This window comes from Delphinus delphis, chromosome 11 (assembly GCF_949987515.2).
Source record: "Delphinus delphis chromosome 11, mDelDel1.2, whole genome shotgun sequence".
Taxonomy (NCBI): Eukaryota; Metazoa; Chordata; class Mammalia; order Artiodactyla; family Delphinidae; genus Delphinus; species Delphinus delphis.
The window spans coordinates 44,761,705-44,785,363 of record NC_082693.1 but is presented as its reverse complement, the minus strand read 5'-3'; the positions used below and the strand labels follow the sequence as shown (position 1 = coordinate 44,785,363).

At 62.5% G+C, this 23,659-nt stretch overlaps 1 protein-coding gene across 2 annotated transcripts in view; it reads right to left on the bottom strand.

Moving 5' to 3' along the window:
* Positions 1-1,932: 1,932 nt before the first annotated feature.
* LRP1 (LDL receptor related protein 1) overlaps positions 1,933-23,659 on the bottom strand; it is a 78,783-nt gene continuing 57,056 nt past the window's right edge. For both annotated transcript variants that reach the window (XM_060025038.1, XM_060025039.1), the window contains 47 exons: positions 22,973-23,177; positions 22,414-22,606; positions 21,673-21,798; positions 21,338-21,466; positions 20,949-21,068; positions 20,627-20,740; positions 20,173-20,322; positions 19,973-20,095; positions 19,521-19,637; positions 19,230-19,358; positions 18,868-18,990; positions 18,648-18,788; positions 18,362-18,552; positions 17,340-17,523; positions 17,118-17,203; positions 16,825-16,944; positions 16,210-16,397; positions 15,868-16,073; positions 15,132-15,320; positions 14,389-14,537; positions 13,878-13,971; positions 13,648-13,764; positions 13,304-13,423; positions 12,816-12,938; positions 12,534-12,659; positions 12,046-12,162; positions 11,248-11,354; positions 11,012-11,144; positions 10,265-10,384; positions 9,974-10,096; positions 9,497-9,637; positions 9,280-9,414; positions 9,082-9,201; positions 7,793-8,061; positions 7,142-7,320; positions 6,536-6,642; positions 6,172-6,288; positions 5,533-5,709; positions 5,248-5,388; positions 4,955-5,128; positions 4,548-4,709; positions 3,964-4,138; positions 3,742-3,843; positions 3,524-3,588; positions 3,330-3,420; positions 3,086-3,230; positions 1,933-2,920 (listed from right to left, as the gene is read on the bottom strand). In XM_060025038.1, the coding sequence (XP_059881021.1) occupies positions 2,780-2,920; positions 3,086-3,230; positions 3,330-3,420; positions 3,524-3,588; positions 3,742-3,843; positions 3,964-4,138; positions 4,548-4,709; positions 4,955-5,128; positions 5,248-5,388; positions 5,533-5,709; positions 6,172-6,288; positions 6,536-6,642; positions 7,142-7,320; positions 7,793-8,061; positions 9,082-9,201; positions 9,280-9,414; positions 9,497-9,637; positions 9,974-10,096; positions 10,265-10,384; positions 11,012-11,144; positions 11,248-11,354; positions 12,046-12,162; positions 12,534-12,659; positions 12,816-12,938; positions 13,304-13,423; positions 13,648-13,764; positions 13,878-13,971; positions 14,389-14,537; positions 15,132-15,320; positions 15,868-16,073; positions 16,210-16,397; positions 16,825-16,944; positions 17,118-17,203; positions 17,340-17,523; positions 18,362-18,552; positions 18,648-18,788; positions 18,868-18,990; positions 19,230-19,358; positions 19,521-19,637; positions 19,973-20,095; positions 20,173-20,322; positions 20,627-20,740; positions 20,949-21,068; positions 21,338-21,466; positions 21,673-21,798; positions 22,414-22,606; positions 22,973-23,177 (6,604 nt within the window). In that variant the 3' untranslated portion in view covers positions 1,933-2,779. The remainder of the gene's footprint in view (positions 2,921-3,085; positions 3,231-3,329; positions 3,421-3,523; positions 3,589-3,741; positions 3,844-3,963; positions 4,139-4,547; positions 4,710-4,954; positions 5,129-5,247; positions 5,389-5,532; positions 5,710-6,171; positions 6,289-6,535; positions 6,643-7,141; positions 7,321-7,792; positions 8,062-9,081; positions 9,202-9,279; positions 9,415-9,496; positions 9,638-9,973; positions 10,097-10,264; positions 10,385-11,011; positions 11,145-11,247; positions 11,355-12,045; positions 12,163-12,533; positions 12,660-12,815; positions 12,939-13,303; positions 13,424-13,647; positions 13,765-13,877; positions 13,972-14,388; positions 14,538-15,131; positions 15,321-15,867; positions 16,074-16,209; positions 16,398-16,824; positions 16,945-17,117; positions 17,204-17,339; positions 17,524-18,361; positions 18,553-18,647; positions 18,789-18,867; positions 18,991-19,229; positions 19,359-19,520; positions 19,638-19,972; positions 20,096-20,172; positions 20,323-20,626; positions 20,741-20,948; positions 21,069-21,337; positions 21,467-21,672; positions 21,799-22,413; positions 22,607-22,972; positions 23,178-23,659) is intronic.

The window sequence follows — 23,659 nt, the reverse complement described above, 5'->3', positions numbered from 1 at the left end:
CAGACAGACAGACAGAAGCCAGGAGGCAGGAACCTGGGTGCAGGCGGGCCAGAGAGGGAGGCGGGAAGGGGTAGAAGGCCCAAGTCCAAGAGGCTCCATCCAGAATCCTGCGCCTGGCCAAGCACAGGGGCTGCTGAAATGGTAGTGGGCAGTGGGGGAAGTAGGCACACTCAGGCTCAGGGCACCCAGGACTCTTCACTAGAGTCCTGGTTTTCTGGAGTCCTACCCACCCCATCTCTCCTCCTTTTCCTAGTCTCAGGTCACTGCTTTCTGTCTCCAGCTACACACACACACACACACACACCACTCCCTGTCTCCATCTCTGTGTCTCTGTCTCTCATTCCGTCTGTATCAGCCTCTGCCTCTGCCCCTGTCTCTTCTCCATCTCTGTCTTAGGTCTCTCTGCCATCCTTGGCAGGTGAGGAGTTTTTGAGGACTGCCTCCTGGTAGACCCTCTCCTGGCCATCCTGGCGGGCAGAGGGAGGATGCTGACTGGAGGGGTGTGTGTTCCAAGCCGCAGCTGGGGGCCCCTCTCGTTCTGCCCAGGATCTTGAGGCGACAGGCAGAGAATCAGTGGCTCCCCGGGGGCGCCAGATGCGCAGCTGGCAGAAGGAGGGAGTGAGGGGGTGGGGCTGGTGGTGGTGGGTAGTAGGCAGGCGCTGGGGGAGGGAGAGGAGCCGGCTGGAGGAGGGTAGAGGGGGTGTGGCAGAATAGCCCAAGGGAAGGAAGTGAGAGGCTGGGCTGGGGTCCGCCTGGAGGTGCATAATTAGTGTACTGGGGAGGGGGCTGTGCTGGGCTTAAGGATGAGCTGCGCTGCAGGAGTGCGTACGCCACCTGGTGGACAGATGAGGACACAAGCCTCCCTCTAAGCGATCAACAAGGACGCCTCCTTTCTCCAGCAGGATCGCTCTGCCCTGGGGCCCTAGGGAGCCCGGGAGGCAGTGGAGGATAGCAGAACTGGCTTGGAAGCTGAGGCTGGAGATGGCATCTCAGGCCTAAGAGGGAAGGGGAAGGCTCCTGTTTCTAGAGGTGCTTGGACCCATAGCTTCCTCAGGAAAGGAGGAATAGACTGAGAAGGTTAAACCAGGGAGGCAGGGGGAATGAAAGGCAGCGCTCCCCCCTTGGGCTTGGCAAGGGTCCTTCAGACGTTTAAAGCTGCCATCTCTGAGCATATTTGCTACTGTGCGGAGAGCGGAGCTCTAACCCTTTCTCGATCTTGGACCATGTAAAGCGGCGTGACCTTCTGCAAGAGGTTCCCTTCTCTGACCAGGGGCTGAAGTAGACCTGGTACCCCCTTTGGTTGTAGCAGTCCTTTCCTATCAACCCCTGGGATGTGAGATGTGTCTGTTGGTGGACCGTGGGGCCTGGAAAACTGGTCTTCCCAGCTTTAGCTTCCGGGGCCCTCCTCCTCCTGAATCCAGGGTTCTGACTCTTGGCATCTGATTAATTACCCTCCATGAAGTGTGAGATGTCGGTGCTTCAAGAGCAAACTTAGAGAGAGCTGCATGGGACCACCCTGAAGGATTAGAAAGCCGTTCAAAACCCCAGTGTGTTCATTTCTTATTGTGGGATTTCTCACTGTGGGAGATAATTTTGGGTAGGGGTGGCAGTGTTGTCCCATAAAAGTGACAATACAGAGAAACAGATCTTGGAGTTAGTGTCCTAGAGCCAGACAGAACACATGATCCAGAGAGGTGAAGTCACTGGTTCAAGTTCACACAGCCAGGAGAAGCAGGTCTTTCTGGTCAAGTCCAGTGCCACCCACTTCCCTGCCACAGCCCAATGAAGGCGGATGGAGCTCCAGAAGGGCACTGAAGACCCGATGCGCAAGCCTCCCTCCAGCACAGAGCATGGCTCCCTCTGGTGGCTGGAGCATGAAAGCACAGGCCAGCTCCCAGAGTCTCACACTCAGGTAGACACAAACGGCTTTTTTTCTTTTTCTTTTTTTTTTTTTTACAGTTTTATTTATAACAATATCTGTGTTATTTAGTTGTAAAGGAATTCAGCAAAAATTATTAAAACGTTCATATCCCCAAAACGGGGCTGCCCGCTTGCCCTTCCTTGGTGTGCCCCACTTCCTCCTCATCCCCAGGGGAGGGGAGCCTGGGGGAGTGTTTACCAAAGAAAGTCTCCAGCCCTGGGAGCCACAGTGGGGGCACTGGAGAGGGGGAGGGCCTGTCTGGTAGGGATACTGAGTGTGGCCATCTCAGAGGTGCCCCTAGAGTAGGGGCTGGGGCATGGGATGGCCTCCCCCAAGAAGAACTAAAAAACTCCATCCTTTCCTTCCTACCTCAGCCGGAGCCAAGTCTTCCAGACAAGGGCAGCAAAGGACTCACCCGCCCCAGAATCCCAGAGTCAACCCTCAGGGAGCTGGGAGGGGTAGGGGCGATGAGGGGGGAGAGCCTTGACGAAGTGTCTTGTACAGGGAGGGGGAGGCAGCACCACCAGCTCTCCCAGTGGGGCTGCGTTTTTGGTGGGAAGGTGGGAGGCAGGGCCCCCTTATACCGGTAAGTTGCAGGGGCCCCCTTCCTGCGCCCCCTCCCGGAAGGCAGCATTGGGCGGGGTGCTGAGGAGCAGGCAGGAAGGAGAACGGAAAGAGATAATACTGTGCCCGCTTGCTCGCTTGCTCACTCACATATAAAAAGTAATTCCTTCATTTTTACATTTATACATCCCAGCAGGGCTGGGGAGGGGTTGGCGGGGTAGGATGGGGGCTCCTTGAAGGACCTCTCTGGCAGGGGGCAGGAGGCTCTCTGCAGAAGTCCGATGGTGCAGGATCCTATGCCAAGGGGTCCCCTATCTCGTCCTCAGGGCCCCGGCCCAGGAGTTCTCGCTTCTCATCCGTGCTGGCCAAGGAGTGGCGGCTGCCATGACCACCCATATAGAGTGTGGCGTACACGGGGTTGGTGAAGTTGGTGGGCTGCAAGGCGACAGAGCGGTCAGGTGGGGATCAGGGGCTGGGCTCTGTGGCCCGGGTACCCCATCCCCACCTCCATTCCATCATCCAGCCCAATACCCTTGGTCACCCCACCCACAGCCCTTTGTCCCTGTCCTGGAAGCCTCCTCCTCTGTCCTCCCAGCCCACCTTGTCAGGGTCCAGGGCGAAGTCGGCATCCAATAGGCCCCCTACATCATCAGGCTCCCCGCCTTCGTACATCTTATACGTGGGGTTCCCAATCTCCACGTTCATGGCCCCGTTGGTCATCCGCTGATGCTGGAAGCCCTTAGCCCTGGGAGGAAGAAGGAGGTTGGGGGCAGGGATTCTAGCGGGATATGGCTATAGGGTGGTAAAATCATGGCCACAATTTTCCAGACCCCCCATAACTCACCCTCGGACTCGCCGCTTGTACCAGAACACCACTCCTGCTACCAGAAGCAGCAGCAGCAGCAAGAGCAAAGGGATTAGGATGGAGGCCATATCTAGAGGGGAGGAGGTGGGAAGCTCAGTCTGAAAGGCCTGGGAGGCACAAAGCCCTCTGTCCCAGGTCCCGGCAGCCCTGCCTCCCCAACCGCTGCCACCTACGTCCAGGCTGCTCTTGGCCGACCACGTGCTCCTCACACCGGGGTCCCGCCATGTGGGGTGGGCACCTGCAGACGGGAGGGGCGGAGCTGAGGGGGCATGTCGTCCACAACCGTGGCTGACGGGGAAACTGGGAGGGACCGCAGGATTCTGCTGGTCCAGCTCAGACTCGGGGGAGGGAGGGATAATCTAGGCCTCAGTGAGGCACAGGCCCAACTCACTGGCACTCGGGCATCATTTTGCTGTTCATGGTGCAGGAACCGCCATTGCTGCAGTGGCCAACGCAGGTCAGACAGCTGGGGGCCACCCGGCCATCGGAGCAGCTGCAGGAAGGAGTGAGAGGCTGGGCAGGGCTGACGGAGGGCATCTGAGATGCTGGGGAAGGGGTGGGGCGGGGCTGGGAGGAGTGGGCCGCAGGTGGGACAGGGCGGGGCCCCACTCACTTGCAGGTGACATCCCCGCTCTGCTTGTTGACCACGCAGGCCCCGTCGAGACAGCGGCTACACTTGTTCACCTCACACCTGGGCCCCTCGAAGTAGGCGGTGCAGCGGCACTGCCGGGAGCCGTCAGCAGCCATCTGGCACGTGCCGAAGTTCTCACAGTAGCCAGAGCACTGCCCTGTGGTTTGGGGGGTGGGAGAGGAGGTGCCTCGAACGCCACCCTCAGGAGGGTCCCCCAGAGGTTGTGGGGGGCAGCTGCCCACCTGAGGGGTCCCCCAGGCCTTTTGGGTGCCTCCCGCCTCCTCCTGAGCCCCTGGCTGCCCCCACGTCACAGGCTCCAGGATACAAAGATGTCCCGGAGCATCCTGACAGGGCACTGCTTTTGCTTGAATAATCCCGATGCCAGAGGGCTCACTACCTTGGTGGGGAGTGTGCTGACCCCTCCACAGGGGAGCACTGGCAACTTGGGCCTGGCTGGGCCGCAAACGGCCTCTCTCCAGAGAACTCGCACCTGTGACATCAACCTACGCTCTCAGACCCCCAGCTCCACCGTGCCCTGCCCCAGGGCCCAGGGACGGCTCACTCACGGTACTGGCAGCGGTCGCCCAGGAAGCCAGGCAGGCATCGGCACTGGGGCTGGTTGCCCTGGTTGACGGTGCAGGTGCTGTTGTTGGCACAGTACCCCGCACACACCTGCTGGGTGCATTTGGGGCCCGTGAAGCCTGTGGGGCACCGGCACGTGGGCATGCCTGGCGGGAGAGGATGTGTGAGCGGGGCTGTGGCCCACTGAGCCGCCCTGCCCTGCTGCAGGGGAACAGGGCTGGGAGGGCCTGGGCGGAGGGCAGACGGCAGAGGAAAGCAACACGGGGCTGGGGGCAGGGGTGAAGTAAGGCCGGGCAGGGGCTGGGGATTTGTCTGAGCGCAGGCGGCTTGCTGGAGGGGCTGGGGGCCCAGGGGCCGGGAGGAGTCCCGGCAGGAGAACTGAAGGCCATACCGGAAGGGGAGGCAGCACACGTGCCCCCGTTGCGACAGTGCTCCCAGCACTGGTCCAGCTCACACTTGTCGCCCGTGTAGCGGGGCTGGCAGCGGCACTTGGGCTGTCTCCGTGCATTGAGGAAGCAGCTGCCACCATTGAAGCACTGCAGGTTACAGGTTCCGGGCCGAGGAGCTGCAGGAAGGATCACGGCGGGGGGTGGAGCGCCGGGGGGTGGTGAGGGGAATTCAGGGGCTGTAGGGAGGAGGGCTCTGGAGCACGGGACGGGGGACCGGAGAGGGGTGTGAGCATACCGTCCGGCGGGGGCGTTGGGGAGGGCACGGCCACACAGGTGCCATTGTCTAGTCTCTTCCCGTTGGGACAGGTGCAGACAGGCCCACTGGGGCTCAGCAGGCAGAGCCACTCGCACTTCTTGCGGTCACAAGGGTTGGTCACTGCAGGTGAGGGCAGGGGTGGGAGGATGCTGAGCCCTGTGGACCCAGAACCTCCCCTGCCCACCAGGACCTGAGGCTGCAGCTTGGAGACTCAGCACCCCCTGGCCTTCCCTGCCCCAGCCTGGGCTCTCCGTCTCCACTCACCTTCAGGCTGCTTGTGCTGGTGGTACAGGACCACATCCGAGGCGTGGCTCAGGCCCCCCGTCAGGTTGATCAACGGGCTATGTCCAAACTTATGGATCTTGAAGACACGATTATTGATGTAGGTGACGCCATAGATGTAATCCTCAAAGACATCGATGCTGAAGGGGTGACTGAGGCCTGCGGGGGGGTCAGAGGGGACTCAGGCCCTGGTCACACTCTCCAGGACAGTGGGCGCCAAGGCTCCCAGGTACCTCTAACTCAAACATCCCAAAGCAAACTCTCCTCAACCTGTTCCTCCTGCTGTGGCCACTACTGGCAAAAGGTCCCATCAGCCCTAGACGTCTGGGGTCAGGGTCAACTTCTGCTCCCTCTTCTCACATTGGCTGAGTTCCTATTATTACCCATATTGCCTCCACGCAGCTCAATACTCATTGGTAGAATGAATGAATGGAAAAGTGGCCCAGAGGGTCAGGGTGAGCCTCAGGCCTGCAGGACTGGTGCAGGGGGTGTCTGGTTGGGAGGGGCCTGAAACGCACTGCAAGATTGTTGAGGGCCAGGCCGAGGAGGATGGTAGGTGCTAGGTGAGGCCTTGGGCTCAGAGGGGAGGACAAGGGCCCGAGGCTGCTGGTGGACTCTGACCTCGTTTGCTGTCAGCAGCCACGATGGGGTCAGTGCCGTTGAGCCGGATGCTGCCGATGACTGAGAGCTTGGCATCCGCCCAGTACAGACGTTCATTGTGGTAATCCACGGCCAGGCCTGGGGGAGCAGAGAGCACTGTGAGGGCCCAGCCCCCCTGCCCCAGGCTGGGGGAGCAAGCGGGACTGTCTCCATGTTTGGGACAGTTCCACCCTGTTCCCATGATCACTCCCAATCACCTCTTCTGGGAAAAGCCTCCACAACCCATCTGTCCCATCCCAGTCCAAGCCTCTTCCCCTAACTTTTGTGTGGCCCCAGGCTCAGCGAGCCTACCCCTCCCACATCCCCTGCCCACTTCTGCACGGACCTGTGGGCCACTGGATGTTGTCCTGTACCAGTGTCTCCCGAAGGGTCCCATCCATGGCTGCTGTTTCAATCTTGGGGTGGTTCCCCCAGTCTGACCAGTACATGGTGCTGGGGAGGGAGAAGGAATGAGTGTGGCTAGGACCTGGGCTCCCACAGGAGGCCACTCAAGGTGGGCACAGGGCACAGAGACTGCTGGGTACACAGAGAGGAGGGTGTTCTTGTCCACCTCCTCCAGAGAGCAGTGGGGGGAGTCAACTTCCTGACCAGGTTAAAGATCTTTTACTCTAAAACCACACTGTGCTGCTCCAGAGTCATCTAAGTAGGCAGAGCTGCCCCCTGGAGCAGAGGAGAAGCCCAGAAGCTGGCTGCCCGTGACAGCCAGCCAAGTGGAGGTCAGGCCCCACCTGAGCAGGCCAGCAGGACCCCAAGCAGCGTCAGGGAGGGCCAGGGCTGGGCGCAGCCTGGAAGACCCAGGGGCCTGCAGAGGACTCTGACCTCAGGCTGGTCTGGGAGAGGAAGGACAAGCCGGGGGATGCTGGGCACCCACCTCCAACCCAGGGGCTGCCTAGCCCCAGCCCAGATGCCTCCCCCCGGGACCCCTGCCCACCCCCTCAGCGGGTCCACCACGATGGCGTGGGGCTCGTCAATCATGCCGGAGATGAGCGTCTTGCGGTTCTCGCCCTTCATCTGCGCCACTTCAATCACATCTCGGCCCGAGTCGGTCCAATACACGTTCCCGGCAACCCAGTCGATGGCGATGCCCCTTGGCATCTTGAGCCCTGAAATCTGGATGAGGGGGTTACAGTTTCAGAGGCTTCCACCTTTTGTCTTCCTGCCCATCGTCCAGCCCCCCGACACCCGGTCAGCCTGTCCCTGCTAGATATCGCGACCCTGATTTATTGAGGAACAGAGTAAAGCCCAAAGAGACGAAATAGGTTAGTAAGATGGAATAGGTTAGCTAGTGGGCTGCCTGTGACGATCAGGAACTGAACGTGGCTCTGATGCTGCTGGCCAGGTGCCCCCTGTGCCCTGTAGCCTCGGGCTGCCATGCGGCAGAAACACCTACTGACAATGGTGCTGCTCTGTCTACCTGCTGTCCGCGCCTCATGACGTAATCCGGGGTCTGCCCTGCATGCCAGTCTCACCCTTTGGCCCTTCCTCTGTCCTCTGCAAACTCTGCTCTGAACAGTCTGCTTTTTGGAGTCTTCCCACCCAGCCCGTGCCTCCACGCAGGTCCCACCCCAGGCTGGGTGCTCACATTAAGGTGGGTGACACCCCGGTCAATCTGTCGCCGGTGGCGATTGGAAGTGGTGGGAGGCGCAGCAGGTGGCAGGCTACGGTAGGAGATGGTGCCCGTGTGCCAATTGGTCCAGTAGACGCGGCCAGCCTTGACATGGACATCCATGGCATCGATGCGGACACTCTCGTCACCCTGGAAGGCCTGCTCGTAAGCCGAATGGGGGTGACTGGGGAACAGGCTTCGGATCTCGTTGTCATCAGCGATGTACAGGACCTGATACTCAGAGCCTGGAGGGACAAGAGACCAGATGTTGGTGGGGGTGAAAGGTGGGGCTGGGGGCTGCTGGGCCCGGTGCTGGAAGGAGCCGCCGCAACGTGCTCCCCACCCAGCCCAGCGCCTTTCACACTAACAATGTCTCTTCTCCTAATCAAACCATCTTACCCAGTCAGAAGCCTCTGTCATCCTGCCCCAGAGCCAGGCTTCAGGACTCCAGCCTCAGCCCCTGGAACTCCCCTCCCCTCCCCGCCCCTCCCCTCCCCTCCTCTCCTCTCCTGAGGTGATCTAGTGTGACCTGCTGACCCTCCTCCTCCAGCCTCATGGACTTCTGCCTCCTCGTGGCCTCTGCTAGTATCACCACAGTCCCTGCTCCACACTGATATCTGCTTGCGAGTGCACACACATGTGGGGGTGTGTGAGCATGGCCACGGAGGGGGGCAGGTGTGCATGGGCATCTGCATGCACTTGGGCACGTGTGGTGGGGTTGTGTGTGCACAGTGTGTGTGTGCCTGGGTGTGCATACACGGATGTGGGGTGTGTTTGTATACAGGCATGAGGAAGGTGCAGGTGTGTGTCAAAGCATATGTGGGTGTAGAACTCACATGTTCTCACCAAAAAAAAAAAAAAAGTAAATACGTGAACTGATGGATGTGTTAACTCGATGCAGGGGGAATCCTTTCACAAGGCGTATGTACATCAAATCATCGCCTTGCACACATTAAATATCTTACAATTTTGTCAATTATACCTCAATAAACATGAAAAAAGCATAATGGGAATATGCAAGTGGGGTACACTTGGCTCTGTAAGTGTGGTGATGCCGCCTGCGTGCTCTGCCCCCAAACTTCCTCAGCCCCAGGACCTCGGGCCCCTGCATGGCTGCCAGAACGGAGTGCAGAAAGCTGTACTGAGGGTCTGGAATTTCAAGCTTGGGCAAGGGTGCTTGGAGGAAAACACGGCGTTCCAGGTCCCGTTTCTTATCCTGGCATTGTAAGCCCCGCCCCCTCTCCCCGCCCTCTCCCAGCTCCCACCTTCCGCCTTGCAGGTGTTGTGCGTCTTCATGAAGTTGCGCGCGCAGCTGCACAGGTGGCCGCCCTTGGTGTTGTTGCAGAGCTGTGAGCAGGTGCCGAAGCGCAGGCATTCGTTGATGTCTGGGGGTTACACAGGAGGGTCATGGAAAGTCTTGAGTCTGGGGCTTCTGCCCTCCCCGCTGGGCCCCACCTTCCTACCCTGGCATCCAGGCTGGCCTGGCACCGTGTGGAAGCCAGAGCGGCAGGCACAGTACGCGGCTTTCTCGGTGCGCACGCAGCGTGCCTCATCCCCGCAGATGCTGGCGTTGGCGGCGCAGCTGGTCAGCTTGGGGTCTGCAAAGACAGAGAGTCTAGGCCTGGGCTTCGGCTCTCAGCCCCTCCCGGCCAAACCCCGCCCCAGCACGCCGGGTCTCACCGATGCTGCAGCCCTCCTCGTCAGAGCCGTCCCCGCAGTCATCGAACATGTTGCAGCGCAGCGAGGAGGAGAGGCAGTGCTGGTTCCGGCACAGAAACTCCTTCTTGTCTTTGCAGTGGGGGGTCTGGGCTGTGGGCGGCTCTGGGGGAGGGCGGGGCTTGAGGTCCTGGGTATTTACCACCCTGTCCCCTCTTCCCACTGGAACCCCCAGTCAATCACGGGTAGAGGGGGTCCCAAGCTTGGCTGTCAAGCTTCAGGGGAAGCTGGTTAAACATCCAGATTCTCAGTCTCCACCTCAACACCTTCCTCAGGGGCTTCTTTCCCAACAAGACAGGGCCTCCAGGCTCCCGGCAGTGGATCCTCCCCTCTCCCGGTGAATCGGCTCAACAGATGATGAGCCCACCTGGCCCAGCCCCACTGCCTGCAGCACCCCCACTCTAGGCGGCCCAGGCTCCCCCTTACTGGCCCCCTGCTCACCACAGTCCTCCTCATCAGTCCCATCCCCGCAGTTGTCCGTGCCGTCGCACTGGCGCCCGATCCACAGGCAGACGCGGTCGTTCTTGCAACGGAAGGGCCGGTTTGGAGGGCACACGAACCTGGCTGCAGCAGCGAGAGGAGACAAGTCAGAATCAGCCTGGGAGGGGGGAGCGGGGGCGGGCCGAGGGCCACCAGGGTGCGTCAGAACCCCGCCCACGCCCCGACAGAAGCCCCGCCCCCGCCTGGGAGCCCCGCCCCGTCCGAAGCCGCGCCCCCACCCAGGAGCCTCACCGCACTCCTCTGGGTTCTCGTCTGAGTTGTCTCCGCAGTCGTCCTCGCCGTCGCACTTCCACGCTAGCGGCTTGCACAGGGTGTTGTTGCACTGGAACTCGTCCAGGGGGCAGGTCCGCACTGGGCGTCAGGGGGAGCAAAGAGTAAAGAATGAGCCCAGAGCCCCAGGCTGCTGGCGGCCGGGTCTTGCCCAGACCCCTCCCTCCAGGGGCAGAGACCTAGAGGGAACACGGGGAAAGCGGTGGTACCACCAGATCGAACCCGAGTTTCCTAATTTTCTACCAGCCGGGTAAGCTGGGCAGAACTGCCTCCTCTGGTATTTAGGGGAGAAGAGGCATTTTTGGGGAAGTGTCCAGAGGAGTCCAGAGAGCCCTCTTTCTCTGGTGGTGTGGCAGGGCTCCGGGGCCTACTGTAGTTCAATGGCAGGTACACTCAGCTGGGAGTCAGGAGACCTAGGTTCCAATCCCTGTCCTTAGCCCACCAGCACAGAGCTAGGATATCTGCCCTCACTGCTCCAAGCGCCAACCTTCTCTCACCCGGCCCGCCCACTGCCCCAGGAAAGGAAAGTGAGCAGGGACTTGACTTCTCAGGGCAGCTGACTGCTGTGTTGGAACTTGTGGGATGGGGCCTGGGTGGACACAGCCCACAGGTTTCTGCTGGATTTCAACCCAACTGGCTCCTGATTAAGTGCTACTGCGGGGTGGCGGTAGGGTGGGAGGGCTGGGGAGCCGAGCCGGAGGGGCTCACCGCCAGTGCCGCAGGCTTCCTCGTCACTGCCGTCCATGCAGTCAGCATCTGCATCACAGCGCCAGCGCAGGGGGATGCAGTGACCACTCTTGCACTGGAACTGGTCCATGTCACAGCGGGGGGTACAGTCTTTCTGTGGGCGCAGGAGGAGCATCCTGGTCAGACCTGGGCACCCCTGCAGGCCTGCCCTGACTCTTCTAAGGCCATCCCTCCCTCCTTCTGGTCTCCCTGCCCACCTCGTCTGAGCCATCTGCACAGTCATGATCCCCATCACATTTCCAGCGCCCAGCGATGCATCGGCCATTGGCGCAGGAGAACTCACTCTCAGAGCAGGGCCGAGGGGCTGGGAAGGACAGGGGAGAGACAGGCCCCAGAAGGGTGGGCATACGGACTCAGCCCTCGAGAGCATCTCCAGCCCTTGCAGAGCAATATCACCCGTCCCTGAGTCCCTGAAGGCCACAGTTGACTGGCATAATGACCAAGATGCTCAACTAATCCTGGGCAAGCCAACTGGCTGTCCTCATAGGACCGGTCAGGCCCAGAGGGCACTCACACTTACCCGTCTGGGGCAGACACACTAGAGAGGGCACGGGTCCCCGGCCCTGCCCTCAGGACAGACTGTGTGTGGGGAGGGCAAGGGAGGGGCAAGACCACTAAGACAAGCACCAGGGTTTAGGGAGAGGCCAGTAAAGGAGGATGGGCTGGCACAGCACGGGGACGGGTGGGCTCTGGGGCAGCAGCAGGGGGATGTGGTAGGAGCACGGGCACATCAGAGACACCTACCTCTGCAACCCCAAGAGGACAGTGTGAAAATGGAGAGAAACATGAGATGAGGTGAAATGGCACAAACTCAAATACACAACATGGAGCGGGGTGGGGTGGGGTGAGGCGGGAGGGAGCTCCTGACCCCCAGCCCTGGGAAGCAGCCACCTGCTCTAGTGCAGCCTGGTGGCGGTGGGGCAGGGGTACTGAGCGGGGAGGTCTCCTGGGGGAGGACACCTGCTGGGCCGGGGGGGATGGGGTAGGGGACATACTGCAGCTCTCCTCATCGGAGTTGTCGCCACAGTCGTTGTCGTAATCGCACTGCCAGCGGCCCGGCACACAGCGGTTGTTCTTGCAGCGGAACTGGTAGGGCTCACAGGTACGCTCGTCTAGAAGAGGCAAGATTGAGGGGCAGTCAGGGATAGAGCGGGGGGCAGACGTCAGGGCCCCGGAAGGTGTGGTCAGGATGGCCAGGAGTGGGAGAGTGGGCATTTCAGCCTGACAAAAAGGTCAGCAGTGGGAGTCCAGGCTGCATTCTGAGATGTGGAGTCTATGGGGACTTCTGGGGCAGGAGGGACACGAAAGGATGGAGCTGCTCTGGGGAGGGGATCGACAGATCCCATAGGGTGGCCAGGTGTGTGCCGATGAGGTGCTGGCAGGAGTGGGGACGGGAATTAGACAGGAGTGGGACCCAGGCGGCAGGCAGCCCCAGCCCTCCCCGTCAGGTGCCTCTCCCTGGAGCAGGGCTGGGGAAGCTCACCACACTCTTCTTTGGGCTCATCCGAGCCGTCCCCGCAGTCGTCCTCTCCATCACACTTCCAGCGCGCCGGGATACAGCGGCCCGAGTCCTTGCAGCGGAATTCGTCCACTCCACAGGTCATCTGGGCTGCAAGGGGGTGGCCCAGCGATGAGGGGGAGGCTCCTTTCAGGAATGCACTGGGAGGGTGCGGTCTGGGTGGGAGCGGCCACCGAGGGGGGTCACCCGTGGGGGTGGTGGGAGCAGCAGACACTGTGGAGGGAGGGTGGGCTCCAGGAGACTCACTGCAGTTGGCGGGCTCGTCACTGCCGTCCACACAGTCGTTGTCCCGGTCACAGACCCAGACGCGGGGGATGCAGCGCTTGGTGATGGAGCACTGGAACTGGTTGGGGGCACAGGTCACCTCGGCTGCGGGGTTGGGGAGAGAATGAGGACCTGCCCATTCCACCTGCCCCGCACAGTTCAAGATCCCCATTTTCTCCCTCTCCCAAGCCCTGGCCTTGTCCTGGTCCTGCCGGCAATTTCTTGGGAGGAAGGAAAATCATCTTCAACTTTGGTGATTTTGTCTTCTGGATCCGCACATCTCTACGACATGCATGATGATTTTACGAGCAAACCAAGTCACACCCCATATAATTCATGTTGCTCATCTAGTAACATTACTTGAGAGCAGCACGACCCCTAGAAGAAGCGGGGGCTAGATTTCAATGTGAATCGTGTTTCCGTGCCCGTTTTCCACCACCCCCCTCCCTGCCACCACCCGGGGCACTCACGGCAGTCCCTCTCGTCCTCCCCGTCTCCGCAGTTGTCCTGCCCATTGCAGCGGAAGATGCCGGGAATACAGCGGTTGGTGTTGGTGCACTTGAACTGACTGGGCAAGCAGACGTGGATGTCTGTGGGGGTGGCAGGAGGGGAGGGTAACTAACGGTGGGTGCAGGATTCGGGAGGGGCGGGGGCCCACTCCCTCGGGGGGAGAGCGTGGGCCCAGGGCTGGAGAAGCAGGAGTCCAGCCTGGAGAGGTGGCCGCTGTGGGCTGGGGCTCCTTGCCCTGGGAGCGCAGTTACCAAACCCCCAAATCCCGGGGAGGACAAAGCGGGGCGGGAGGGCGGCCCTTTACCGCAGTTGGCCTCGTCACTGTTGTCTTGGCAGTCATTGTCCCCGTCACAGATGAAGGCCGGGTTCGTGCAGATGCCCGTCGAGCACTGGAACTGTCCTGGGCGGCACTTGAACTCGGCTGCCGGGAGGGGAGGCTCAGCGTCAGCAGGGCCGGGGGGCGGGCCACTCGGGGCCTCGGGAGTCGGGCGGCCCTGACGCAGGACCCTCTTGCCACCCCACCCGGGCACTCACGACAGTCCGGGGGCTCGTCCGAGTGGTCCCCGCAGTCGTCCTCCGTGTCACACTTCCACCAGAAGGGGATGCACTTGTCGTTCTTGCACACAAACTGGAGGGCAGGTGGGGGCGAGAGGGGTTGGTGGGGGTCTGGGGACCTCGGGAGGCTTTCTTTCGAGGGGCCGGGATGTCTCAAAGAAGCAGGGGGGTCAGGTATCTTGGGGGGAGGTTGAGCTGGATGGGAGGTTGGGGTGTGGTGAGCGCAGGAAGGCCAGGCGAGGGGGCATCTGTGTGGAGGTCGGCGGGGGGAGTCAGGGTTAGGGGGTGGGGTGTTTGTGTGAGGTGACGGGTGTAAAAGTATTGCTGTGGGGAGACAAGAGGTAGGCAAGAAATGCGGGGGTGTTAGCGTGGGAAAACCAGATGTGTGAGGACAGTAGGGCGGGTGCTGGGGTCCCAGGAGGAGTGCAGGTAGTGGTGTGGGAGATCGGGGAACGAGGTATGGGGAGCGGGGTCCGGGGAAGAACCTCACCTGGCTGGCTGTGCAGTTGGACACACAGTTGCGCCCATCGCCGCCCAGGTAGAAGTTGGTGGGACAGGCACACTTGTGGCCGCCCCCGGGGGACAGCAGGCAAAGGTTGCTGCAGCCGCCATTGTTGACCTTGCAGGGGTGGTTGGGCACTGCCGGAGGAAACGTGGTTAGAGGGTGGCGGACTGGCCCAGTGTATGGACCACTGCTCCCTGGGCCGCCGGCCTCTGGCGGGGCGAGGGCAGTGCTCACTGGTAACACGTTTTCTGGTCTTCCAAAGGCTGCCTGGCCCATCTATCCTGGGCAGAGGTGGGATGGGTCCAGACCCTGCTCTTTCAGGAGGGAGCTGAAGCCAGAGATAGGAGAGGACTCTGCTGAGGTCCCAGGATCAGGCTGGACCCGAACCCCACACGCTGCCTCCCCTGTGCTCTCCCCCTCAGCTCTGGCCTGCCTGCCTTCGGGGTCTGGCCTTGGTGGTCTCCACCCAGACCTGCTCTACTGGACGGCCTCAGGGCCTCGCCGCTACAAGGTTCTCGGGCTGGACCCCAGCTGGGCTGTAGCTCCTGAGAGCCGGAACGTAGCCTGTCTACAGGCCTCCGAATCTCCTGGTGTCTGCAGGCGCTGCTTGGTCAGCGCTGGGGGAGGGGTGGCCTGGCAGCCCTGCTGAGACAGTGGGGCCCCGTCCCACCGCAGGGGCCCCTCGTGCCTGGCTCAGCGGGGTCGGCTCTCGGTCCTCGGCCGCTTACCGTCAGGCTGGCGCAGGGCGTGGAAGACATGCAGGTCCATGGGCCGGTGCAGTGTGCTGATGAGAAGCGTCTTGTTGGTGCCCGTGGTCTTGTGGGCTCTGTTGATGGACTTTGTCTCCCAGTCGGTCCAGTAGACATAGTCCTCGAACAGGGTCAGGGCGAAGATGTGCGGTATGTCCTGGCTCAGCACTGAGGGCGGCAGGGGGCCGGGGGACAGGCCGGGCGGCCGGTCAGCACCGAGTAGTACTGGGCGCCTTCCCTACTGGGCCCTTAACCCCACAGCAGCCCTGTGAGGGGGGCACTAGCCCAGCTCCAGCCCCTGGCCGCACAGCTGGTAAGTGGCAGAGCTGAAACGCAACTCCTGGCCTGTCTGACAACAGGTTCCTGCCCAAATACACTCTACGGTTCCCTGGGAAGGAGTGGGGGCGTCCTGGGTACGCCAGCCCCAGCCCTTCTGCTCCCACCTTCCTCAGGGCCTGTCATCTGAAACTGTGCGTGGGAAGGTGCCGCTCTCTCTCCTTCCCGAGGGAGCTGGTGGTTTCCTCATGCCTGGGCGGATCCAGGGGGCATACCCTGGGGTGCTCTGAACCCCCAGACCCCCGGTGGGTGGTGTCCTCAGACCATGCCCTCTGGCTTTTAAGCCTACTCTTGCCCCAAAGGCCTGATCCCCTGTAGCTTCAGAACCCCCATCCCCACTAGGTCTGCTGTGCCTGGGCAGCCTCACTGGCACACTGACCAACGTGACGATTGGAGCCATCCAGGCTGGCAAACTCAATGTAGTCCTCACGGGCGTCGGCCCAGTAGATGCGCTCGGTGACGTAGTCCAGGGTCAGGCCGTTGGGCCACGTGATCTTGGTGTCCACGATGACACTGCGGCCAGACCCATCCATGCCGATCCGGCCGATCAGTGAGTGGTCCCCCCAGTCTGTCCAGTACAGGTACCTGTCAGGTGGGTGAGCAGTCAGCCCTGAGATATCCAGCAACCAGTCCCACCAGGAGCCTGCAGGGAGGCTGGGCCTGGACGCCCGAGTGTACCAGCTGCCTTCAGAGGCTCCCCCAACCCTCCTCGCCCACGTACCCATTCTGCACGTCCACCACCAGAGCCCTGGGCTCACGGAGGCCAGAGCTGACCAACACCGTGCGATAGGCCCCGTTGAGCTTGGACACTTCGATGGTGTCCCGGCCTTTGTCACACCAGTATAGGTTGCCGCCGACCCAATCCACAGCCAGCCCGTCGGGATTGCTGAGGCCCGTCCTGTGCAGCACCTGCGGGCAGGGGCAGGGAGGAAGGGCCCTGGGTGAGTTGGGGCAGGACCCTCAGCCGCTCTAGGAGCACAGTGGATGGAAAAGGCCCAGCCCCGGGCATGGTGTCAGCCCAGGCTCGAGGATAGGGGTCTCTGGATGAGAGAGACCACAACCCAAGCCCCACAGTGCCTGGGAGCACAGGTTTAAGGGAGGTCAGACAGAAGGGGAACTTACAGCTAATTAGGGAAAGAGAGACAGGAATCTCCTAGACCTCGCTCGCTGGGCTTAGGGGAGAGAGGAGTAAGGACAGGCAGAGTCCTGCGGTGACTCAGTGTGGAGCGGGGAAAAGGAATAATTCAGTGGGGTGGGTGGGAAGAAGGGGAGATGGCCTTGAAGCAGAGAGGGCCCCCTGGGCGGGGGCACGGGCTGACTCTGCGCCCGGCCTCACCTGGACGTTGCTCCCGTTAAGGTGCATCCTTCGGATCATGCTGCCCTGCGTTGTCACGTCTGTCCAGTAAATCATCTGCTCTCGGTAGTCAAAGTCCAAGGCGACAGCGTTGTTGAGGCCCTTGGTTTGGGGGGTGAGCAGAGGGGTGACCGAAGAGTCAGGACGTGGACGGCGGGAGAGGTCAGTGGGGGGATGGCCATGGGCCCGAGTGCGGAGAACGGGGGGCTGTACTGGGTGAGGGACGTAGCTGTGGGTCTGGGGAGGCAGCGGGGTGAGGAGGGCGGGTCTGGCACCTGCTTAAGCAGCGTGTAGTTGGAGCCATCCAGGTTGAGCTTACGCAGGTAGTACCGGTTGGCGAAGATCAGAAACGGCTCCTCGTCTGGAGGCAGAGGAGGGCGGCTCATTCTAGCACCCCCGTCCCCAGCCTGCCTTCAGCCCTGCCGTTCCAGCCCGCCCACCCCAGCCCCGGGCTGCCTGCCAGGGCCAACGGCACACCCTCCAAGCCCCCGTCTCACCAGTCACAGCTTTGCAGCTGTGGGGGTCGCCGCCGCGGGGGGCGTAGCCCTCCACGCACAGACACTTGTAGCTGCCGTGGGTGTTGATGCAGCGCTGGCTGCAGGGGAAGGTGGTGCTGCACTCGTCCACGTCAGCGCACGTCCGGCCGTCGTCCTTCAGGCGGAAGCCGGGGCGGCAGCGGCACTGTGGGCACAGGGAGCCTGGGGTGGGCACGGGCAGGGGTCTGGGCCGCCCCAGGAGCTGCAGGCCTCTCACCTCGAGACCGAGGGTCAGAAGCACCCTCCACCCTGGGTGGCTGGCTGTGCCTCACCAAGGGAAGCAGGCAGCACACCGGCACTGAGCTGGCCCACGCCAGCCGTCTGGCTCTCACCCCCACCCCACCCACTGGCGTGAGTCCCCAGTGACTGCCACGACTCTGCGTCCCGAGGCCGAGGCTCAGGCCTCCTCTCACGTGACCCGCGAGCCTCATCCGACAGCCCATCACCTCTTCCTCCAGCACCTTCTTCGCCTGGCTGCTCTCCGGCCCCCAAGGCTGCCCCTGCTCAGGCTCCGCTGCCGCTCCCCCCTCACCTCACTGCCCTCAGTGTGGCTGACCGCAGGGCTCCGGCCTCGGACCACCCTCGTGTTCGTCTACATTGGCCCGCTTCGGGATCTCATCCAGACTCATGACTTAAATGCCGTCTCTATGGTGACAGCTCCCAGCCTCTCTCTCCTGTCTGGCCTCCCCCTTGGACTGCAGGCCTGCGCATCTGGCGCCTGTTTGACATCTGCGTGCCCCTCCTTCTCTCGTGCCCCTGACCTCATCTGCCAGCAAAGCCTGCTGGCTCTACCTCCCGAACAGATGCAGAACCAACTAAGCAGAGATGTCTGTTGTGCTCAATGCTGGGTCCCCAGTGCCTAGAACACGGCCTGGCAGAATAGGAGCTGAGTTAGCCCTCGTTGGACGGATGAACCGATGAATAAATGAATGAGGGATGGAGGAAGGAGTCCCAGCCAGGCTCCCACCCGGGGCACAGCGCACCTTGAAGCCGATCTTGAGGTCCTCGCAGTCCTGGCTGCAGCCGCTGAGCTTGCGGCTGAGGCACTCGTTGACGTGGCAGCCGCGCTCGTCCGAGCCATCACCGCAGTCGTCCTGCCCGTCGCAAAGCAGCGCCTCGGCCACGCAGCGCCCGCTGCTGCACAGGAACTGCGAGGAGGCGTTGCACTTGTGCTCTGGGGGGACGGAGGTGGCGGGTCAGCCGGGCCCTGGGCCGTCTGGGGGACGGGGCCGGGCCAAGCGTGGGGAGGGAGCCGGGCGCGGGGCCCACCTGGGCTGGTGCAGTGCGGGTTCTTGGGCGCCTCGTCGCTCTGGTCGTGGCAGTCGTTTTCACCATCGCACTCCCACTGGCGGGAGCTCAGGCAGCGCCCGTTGGCGCAGCGGAACTCGCTGGGGCCGCAGGTCGGGTACTCTGCGGTGGGAGGGGGCAGGTGAGGCTGGCGGCCCGTGCGTGGAGGGCGGGGCCCCTCCCACCGCGGCCCCGGGCTCACCACACTCGGGGGACTCGTCCGAGCCGTCGGCGCAGTCCCGGTCGTGGTCGCACACGAAGTGCTTGGGGATGCACTGGCGGTTCTGACACATGAACTCGCGGTCCTCACAGGTGCTGTTGTACACTGCGGACACAGGCGGACACGGCCCCTCAGCCCCCGCCCGCCCAGCTGCTGACTGTCTCCCCACAACCTTCCTGTGGTCTGCGTGGTAGAATGGGCAGAGCGCTGGACGGGGCGTCTGGACGCCTGGGCTGTAGACAGGGCTCTGCCACTGACCGCCTGAGTGGCCCCCGCGGAAACACTTCCTCCCCTGGACCTCGGTCTCCCCTCCTGCAAAGTGAGACCACGGCCCCACCACTCACAGCAGCCGGCTGTGACGCTCTCGTCAGCGCCGTCAGCACAGTCCTTGTCACCGTCACAGAGCCAGCGCTCGGGGACGCACACGTGGGTGCCCGGGCAGGAGAAGGAGCTGGGGCCGCACGTCTTGCCTTCTGTGGAGGGAACAGGGAGCCACTGAGAGACGCAAGAGTGGAAGGAGCAGGGCCGGGCAGCTGGGGTGACGTGCCCACTTCTGTGCTGTCCCTGGTGGGGTGCGTGGGGGGCCCTGCCCTTCCCGGGGCCACCTCCCCAGCCAGACCCCAGGCCCCTCTCACCACAGTGAGCGGCCTCGTCCGAGCCGTCCCCGCAGTCATCGCTGCCATCACACAGCCACTGCTTGGAGATGCAGCGATGGTTCTGGCACTCAAACTGGGCCTCTGAGCAGAACTTGTCTGGGGCAGTCGGAAGCCACAGTTAGATGGGGGAGAGAGGGCGGGTCACTCAGCTCGGCAGGTAGATGCCAGAGGATGGATGGGAGAGACACCCCCATGGCACCCTCTGTGGGGGGCTCAGCAGGGGCTGGAGAGACGGCCCCCATCTCAGAGCCTGAGGGTCTGGGTTGGGGGCACGGGGTGAAGCCCTGGGTGCCCTTCTCAAAGGAGGGCATTTCCTGCGAAGGAACCAAGAGGTGGGGCCTGGACAGGGTCTCAGTGGCTAAGGCGAAGCCCCAACCCCACAGGTCCTCTGGGTGCCTAGCTCAGGTGAGCGGGTGCTTGCGGTCACTCACTGCAGTGGGTCTCGTCCTCGCCATGTTCACAGTCGTCCTCCTTGTCACACGTCCAGCTCATGGGGATGCAGCGCCCACTAGGGCAGGCGAAGTAGTTCAGGGGGCACCTGGGGCGCTTCACACCTGGGGGCGAGGGAGGCATGAAGGCGCAGCCGCCTCGGGGGTCCGCTGCCCACCGCACACCTGCCCCCTGGTCGGACCTGGGCAGTCGCGCTCGTCACTGTAGTCCCCGCAGTCGTTCGCGCCATCGCACACCCAGCTGGGCGCGTAGCAGAGGGAGGTCCGCTCACAGGGCTGGAAGCGCACGCCCTTCACCCCCAGGCGGAAGTAGCTGCTGCAGTCGGTGGCGCCTGGCGAAGGCGAGGATGAGGGGTGACACCAGGTTCCCTCCAAACACCCTCCCTTAGAGCTGCTGGCCCGTACGGAGCCTTCAAGCGTTTTAGAAAGTTGAACCGTGTTGTTCGGTGGGGGGTGGGGGGTGGTGCTCTGCCCACACTTTCCACTCCCTGCCCCCTCCCTGAGTCTCAGGGAGCCCAGGCCTGGGGCAGACTGGGAGGGGACTGAGGCTGCCACGTGGGCCAGAGGGAAGGCAGAGGAGCCCGGACAGGAGGGCAGGGCACCCGAGGAGGCACCCAGGAAAGGGGCATCACTCACTGCAGTTCATCTCGTCCGAGGCATCCTCACAGTCCACAAACTGGTTGCAGCGACTGGAGTTCCCAATGCAGGTGCCGTCCCGGCAGCGGAATTCGCCCACGCCGCAGGCCGTCTCTAGAAGAGCACCCACCCCGTGCCATCAGGCGGGGTCCTCCCTGGGGGGGCCAGGCAGGCCCAGGCCAGGGCTCCCGGCCCAAAGTGCCTGTCCAGCCCCATCATATAGTGCCCTGAACCAGACTCCTTGGGGCCTGGGGACCAAAGATCAGCAAGTGGGGGGGGCAGGCTTGGGGGCGGTCCGAGGCCCGGCACGGGTCGCACTCACTGTTGCAGGGAATCTCATCAGAACCGTCCCCACAGTCGTCTGCTCCGTTGCACCACAGCATGTTGGACACACAGCGCCCATTGTTGCACTGGCGGAAAGTCTTCTTGCAGCGGCGTGTATCTGCAGAGCGGGGAGCAGGCCACAGTCAGCAGCAGCTACAGGGCAGGGGCTGCCTCTGATGAGACGTCCTGCGTTTGCTCCCTTGACAAACTTGAGGCTTTGCAACGGGCCGGCACGGGGCTCGACTCCTTCTCCGGTCGGGGTTGCGAGGGGCGGCTTCTGCTCCTCTCACTCCCACGCCCCGCCCTGCTGAGGCCTGAGGCTGGTGACTCAGGAGGTGGGGCCTGGGGGCGCGGGCGGGGGCTCTGGGGCTGGAGGAGGCTCCTTACTGCAGTAGGACGGCTTCTCGTCAGACTTGTCCTTGCAGTGGGAGACGCCGTCGCACGTCAGGCTGAAGTTGATGCACTCGCCATTGGCACACTCGAACTCGTCTTGAGCTCGGCACGAGGAATTCACCGCTGGGGGGGAAGGTGGGGGAGCTTCCTGAGCGGGGCCCTGGGGCTCTGAGTGCCCGTACGCCTCTCCCCCCAGGAACTGAGGCCATCCCGTCGCACCATGATGAAAGGCTTTGTGGGGCTGGGCTGCTGGAGAGTCTGGGAGGAGACGGTCCCCATCTACGCCCAGGGCCCCCCGTCAGTGCCCTCCTCCCTCCTCCCCCTCTCACCCTGGCAGCTGAGGTCATCCTGGAGGATGCGGCCCCCTCGGCAGGAGCAGTTGACATGGCCTTGGTGAGTGAGCAGACACAGGTCCTGGCAGCCCCCGTTGTTGATGCGACAAGGGGAGAGTTCGCCTGAGGCAGGGATGGAGGACAGTGGGCTAAGCGCGTCCTCTGCTGTGCACATGCAGAACGCCCCCCACCCCCAACAGCTTCGCTGAGCTTCCTGGCACCACCTGTGACACGGCGGCTCACGGCTGGGGCGGGGGCTGCCGTGGGAAGGCCGGGTGGGAGCGTTTGGGTGAGCCTGAGGTCATTGAGGATGTGTGTGCTCTTAGGTGGGGTGACTGGGGCTCTGAGCCGTACTCTGGGGAGAGTCAAGCCTAAGGTCGTGTGTGTAGTGGTGGGCACCCCGGGGCATGTGTGAGGAGTGTGTGAGAGGCCGGGACAGCTGCAGATCTGTGTGTGGGACCCTTGGTCGTCAAGCCAGTGTGGGACCGTGTCTGTGCTCGTGCACACAGAGGGTGGAGTAGGCAGCGCCTGGGATGGGTGTGAGATCAGGTTCTGGCAGGTAGGTGTGGTTCTGAGTGGGAGGAATGGCTAGAGCGTGTGCTGGGGGTGTCCAAAGATGTGAATCAGACCAGTTGTGTGTGTGTGCGTGTGCGTGTGCGTGTGTGTGTGTGTGTGTGTGTGTGTACATGCTGGCACAGGGGGCAGGAGAGCAAGGCTGGTGGCAGCGGCCCCACTCACAGCTGTTGGTATCATTGGCCACGGCGATGATGCCCATGGGCTGCTGGGGGATGTCCACGCGCAGCAGCTTCATGTCACTGCCCACGTACTTGTTGGCCCGCTGCACGGCCCGCCGCACCCAGTCGGTCCAGAAGATGTGCTCCCCATACACAGCCAACCCGAAGGGGTGGACGGGCTCTGACTTCAGGATCACCTGGGGAGACAGCATCAGCCCGTCGAAGGGATCACTCTCGCCCCCACCTCCACTCCCTGCAGCTGGCTCCAGGGACCAGGGGCCCGGCTCCTCAGACACAGTCGCAGAAGGGGCAGGATTTGCAGAGACCTGTGATCACTTTCCTCATTTAACTGCTGAGGAAACCAAGCCTGGAAGGCTGAGGATGGCGAAGTGGCAAGGTCAGGGTCTGACTGGGACTCCCCACTGCCCCCTGGCTCTTCCCACCATGTCAGGTGGCCTCCCTTTCTCCTGCTCCGTGCCTGGGCAATCTCCTCCCTGGCTGACCGGCAGTACCCCAGCGTCAGCCCCCTCGTGCCGCCCGTCCCGCCTGCCCCGGAGACTCACATAGCGATGGGAGCCGTCATACTCGCACCGCTCGATCTTGTCTAGGGTGGCGTCGGAGAAGTAGAGCTTCTCGGCCCGGTGGTCGATGGCCAGGCCATTGGGGGTGCGGATGTCCTTCTCGATGAGAGTCAGGACGTTGGCTCCTGACAGGGCTGCCCGCATGATGCTGGGGTGCTGCTCGTTCCAATTGGTCCAGAACATCAGGCTGGGAGGAGAGAGGGCCACGGAGATCAGGACTCAAAGCCAGGGAGTCCGCCATGGAGGGACCAGGCCCGGGCGTGCAGACAGCCAGACCCGGGGGTCGGCCAGAGTGTCAGCTAGACACCTGAGGTTGCACCACAGGCAACCTCAGAGCCACCAAGGCCAACACAGCCCCAGTGCCTGGGAAGGGCTGCCACACAGACAGCTTGCATATGTGTGTGTGTGTGTGTGTGTGTGTGTGTGTGTGTGTGTGTGTGTGCACGTGCACCAGTGCTTCTCAGTGTCTGTGAAATGGCCACTTGCGTTTACTGAGACAGCATAGCCAAGTGAGTCAGCCTCTGGGGTTCCATCCCGGCTCCAGCACTGACCATCTAGGAACCTTAGCAAGTTACTTAACCCCTGTGTGCCTCAGTTTCCCACTCTATGAAATGGGAATACTACTACCTGCCCCATAGAGGGGTCTGAGGATTAAACGACAGCTGTGTG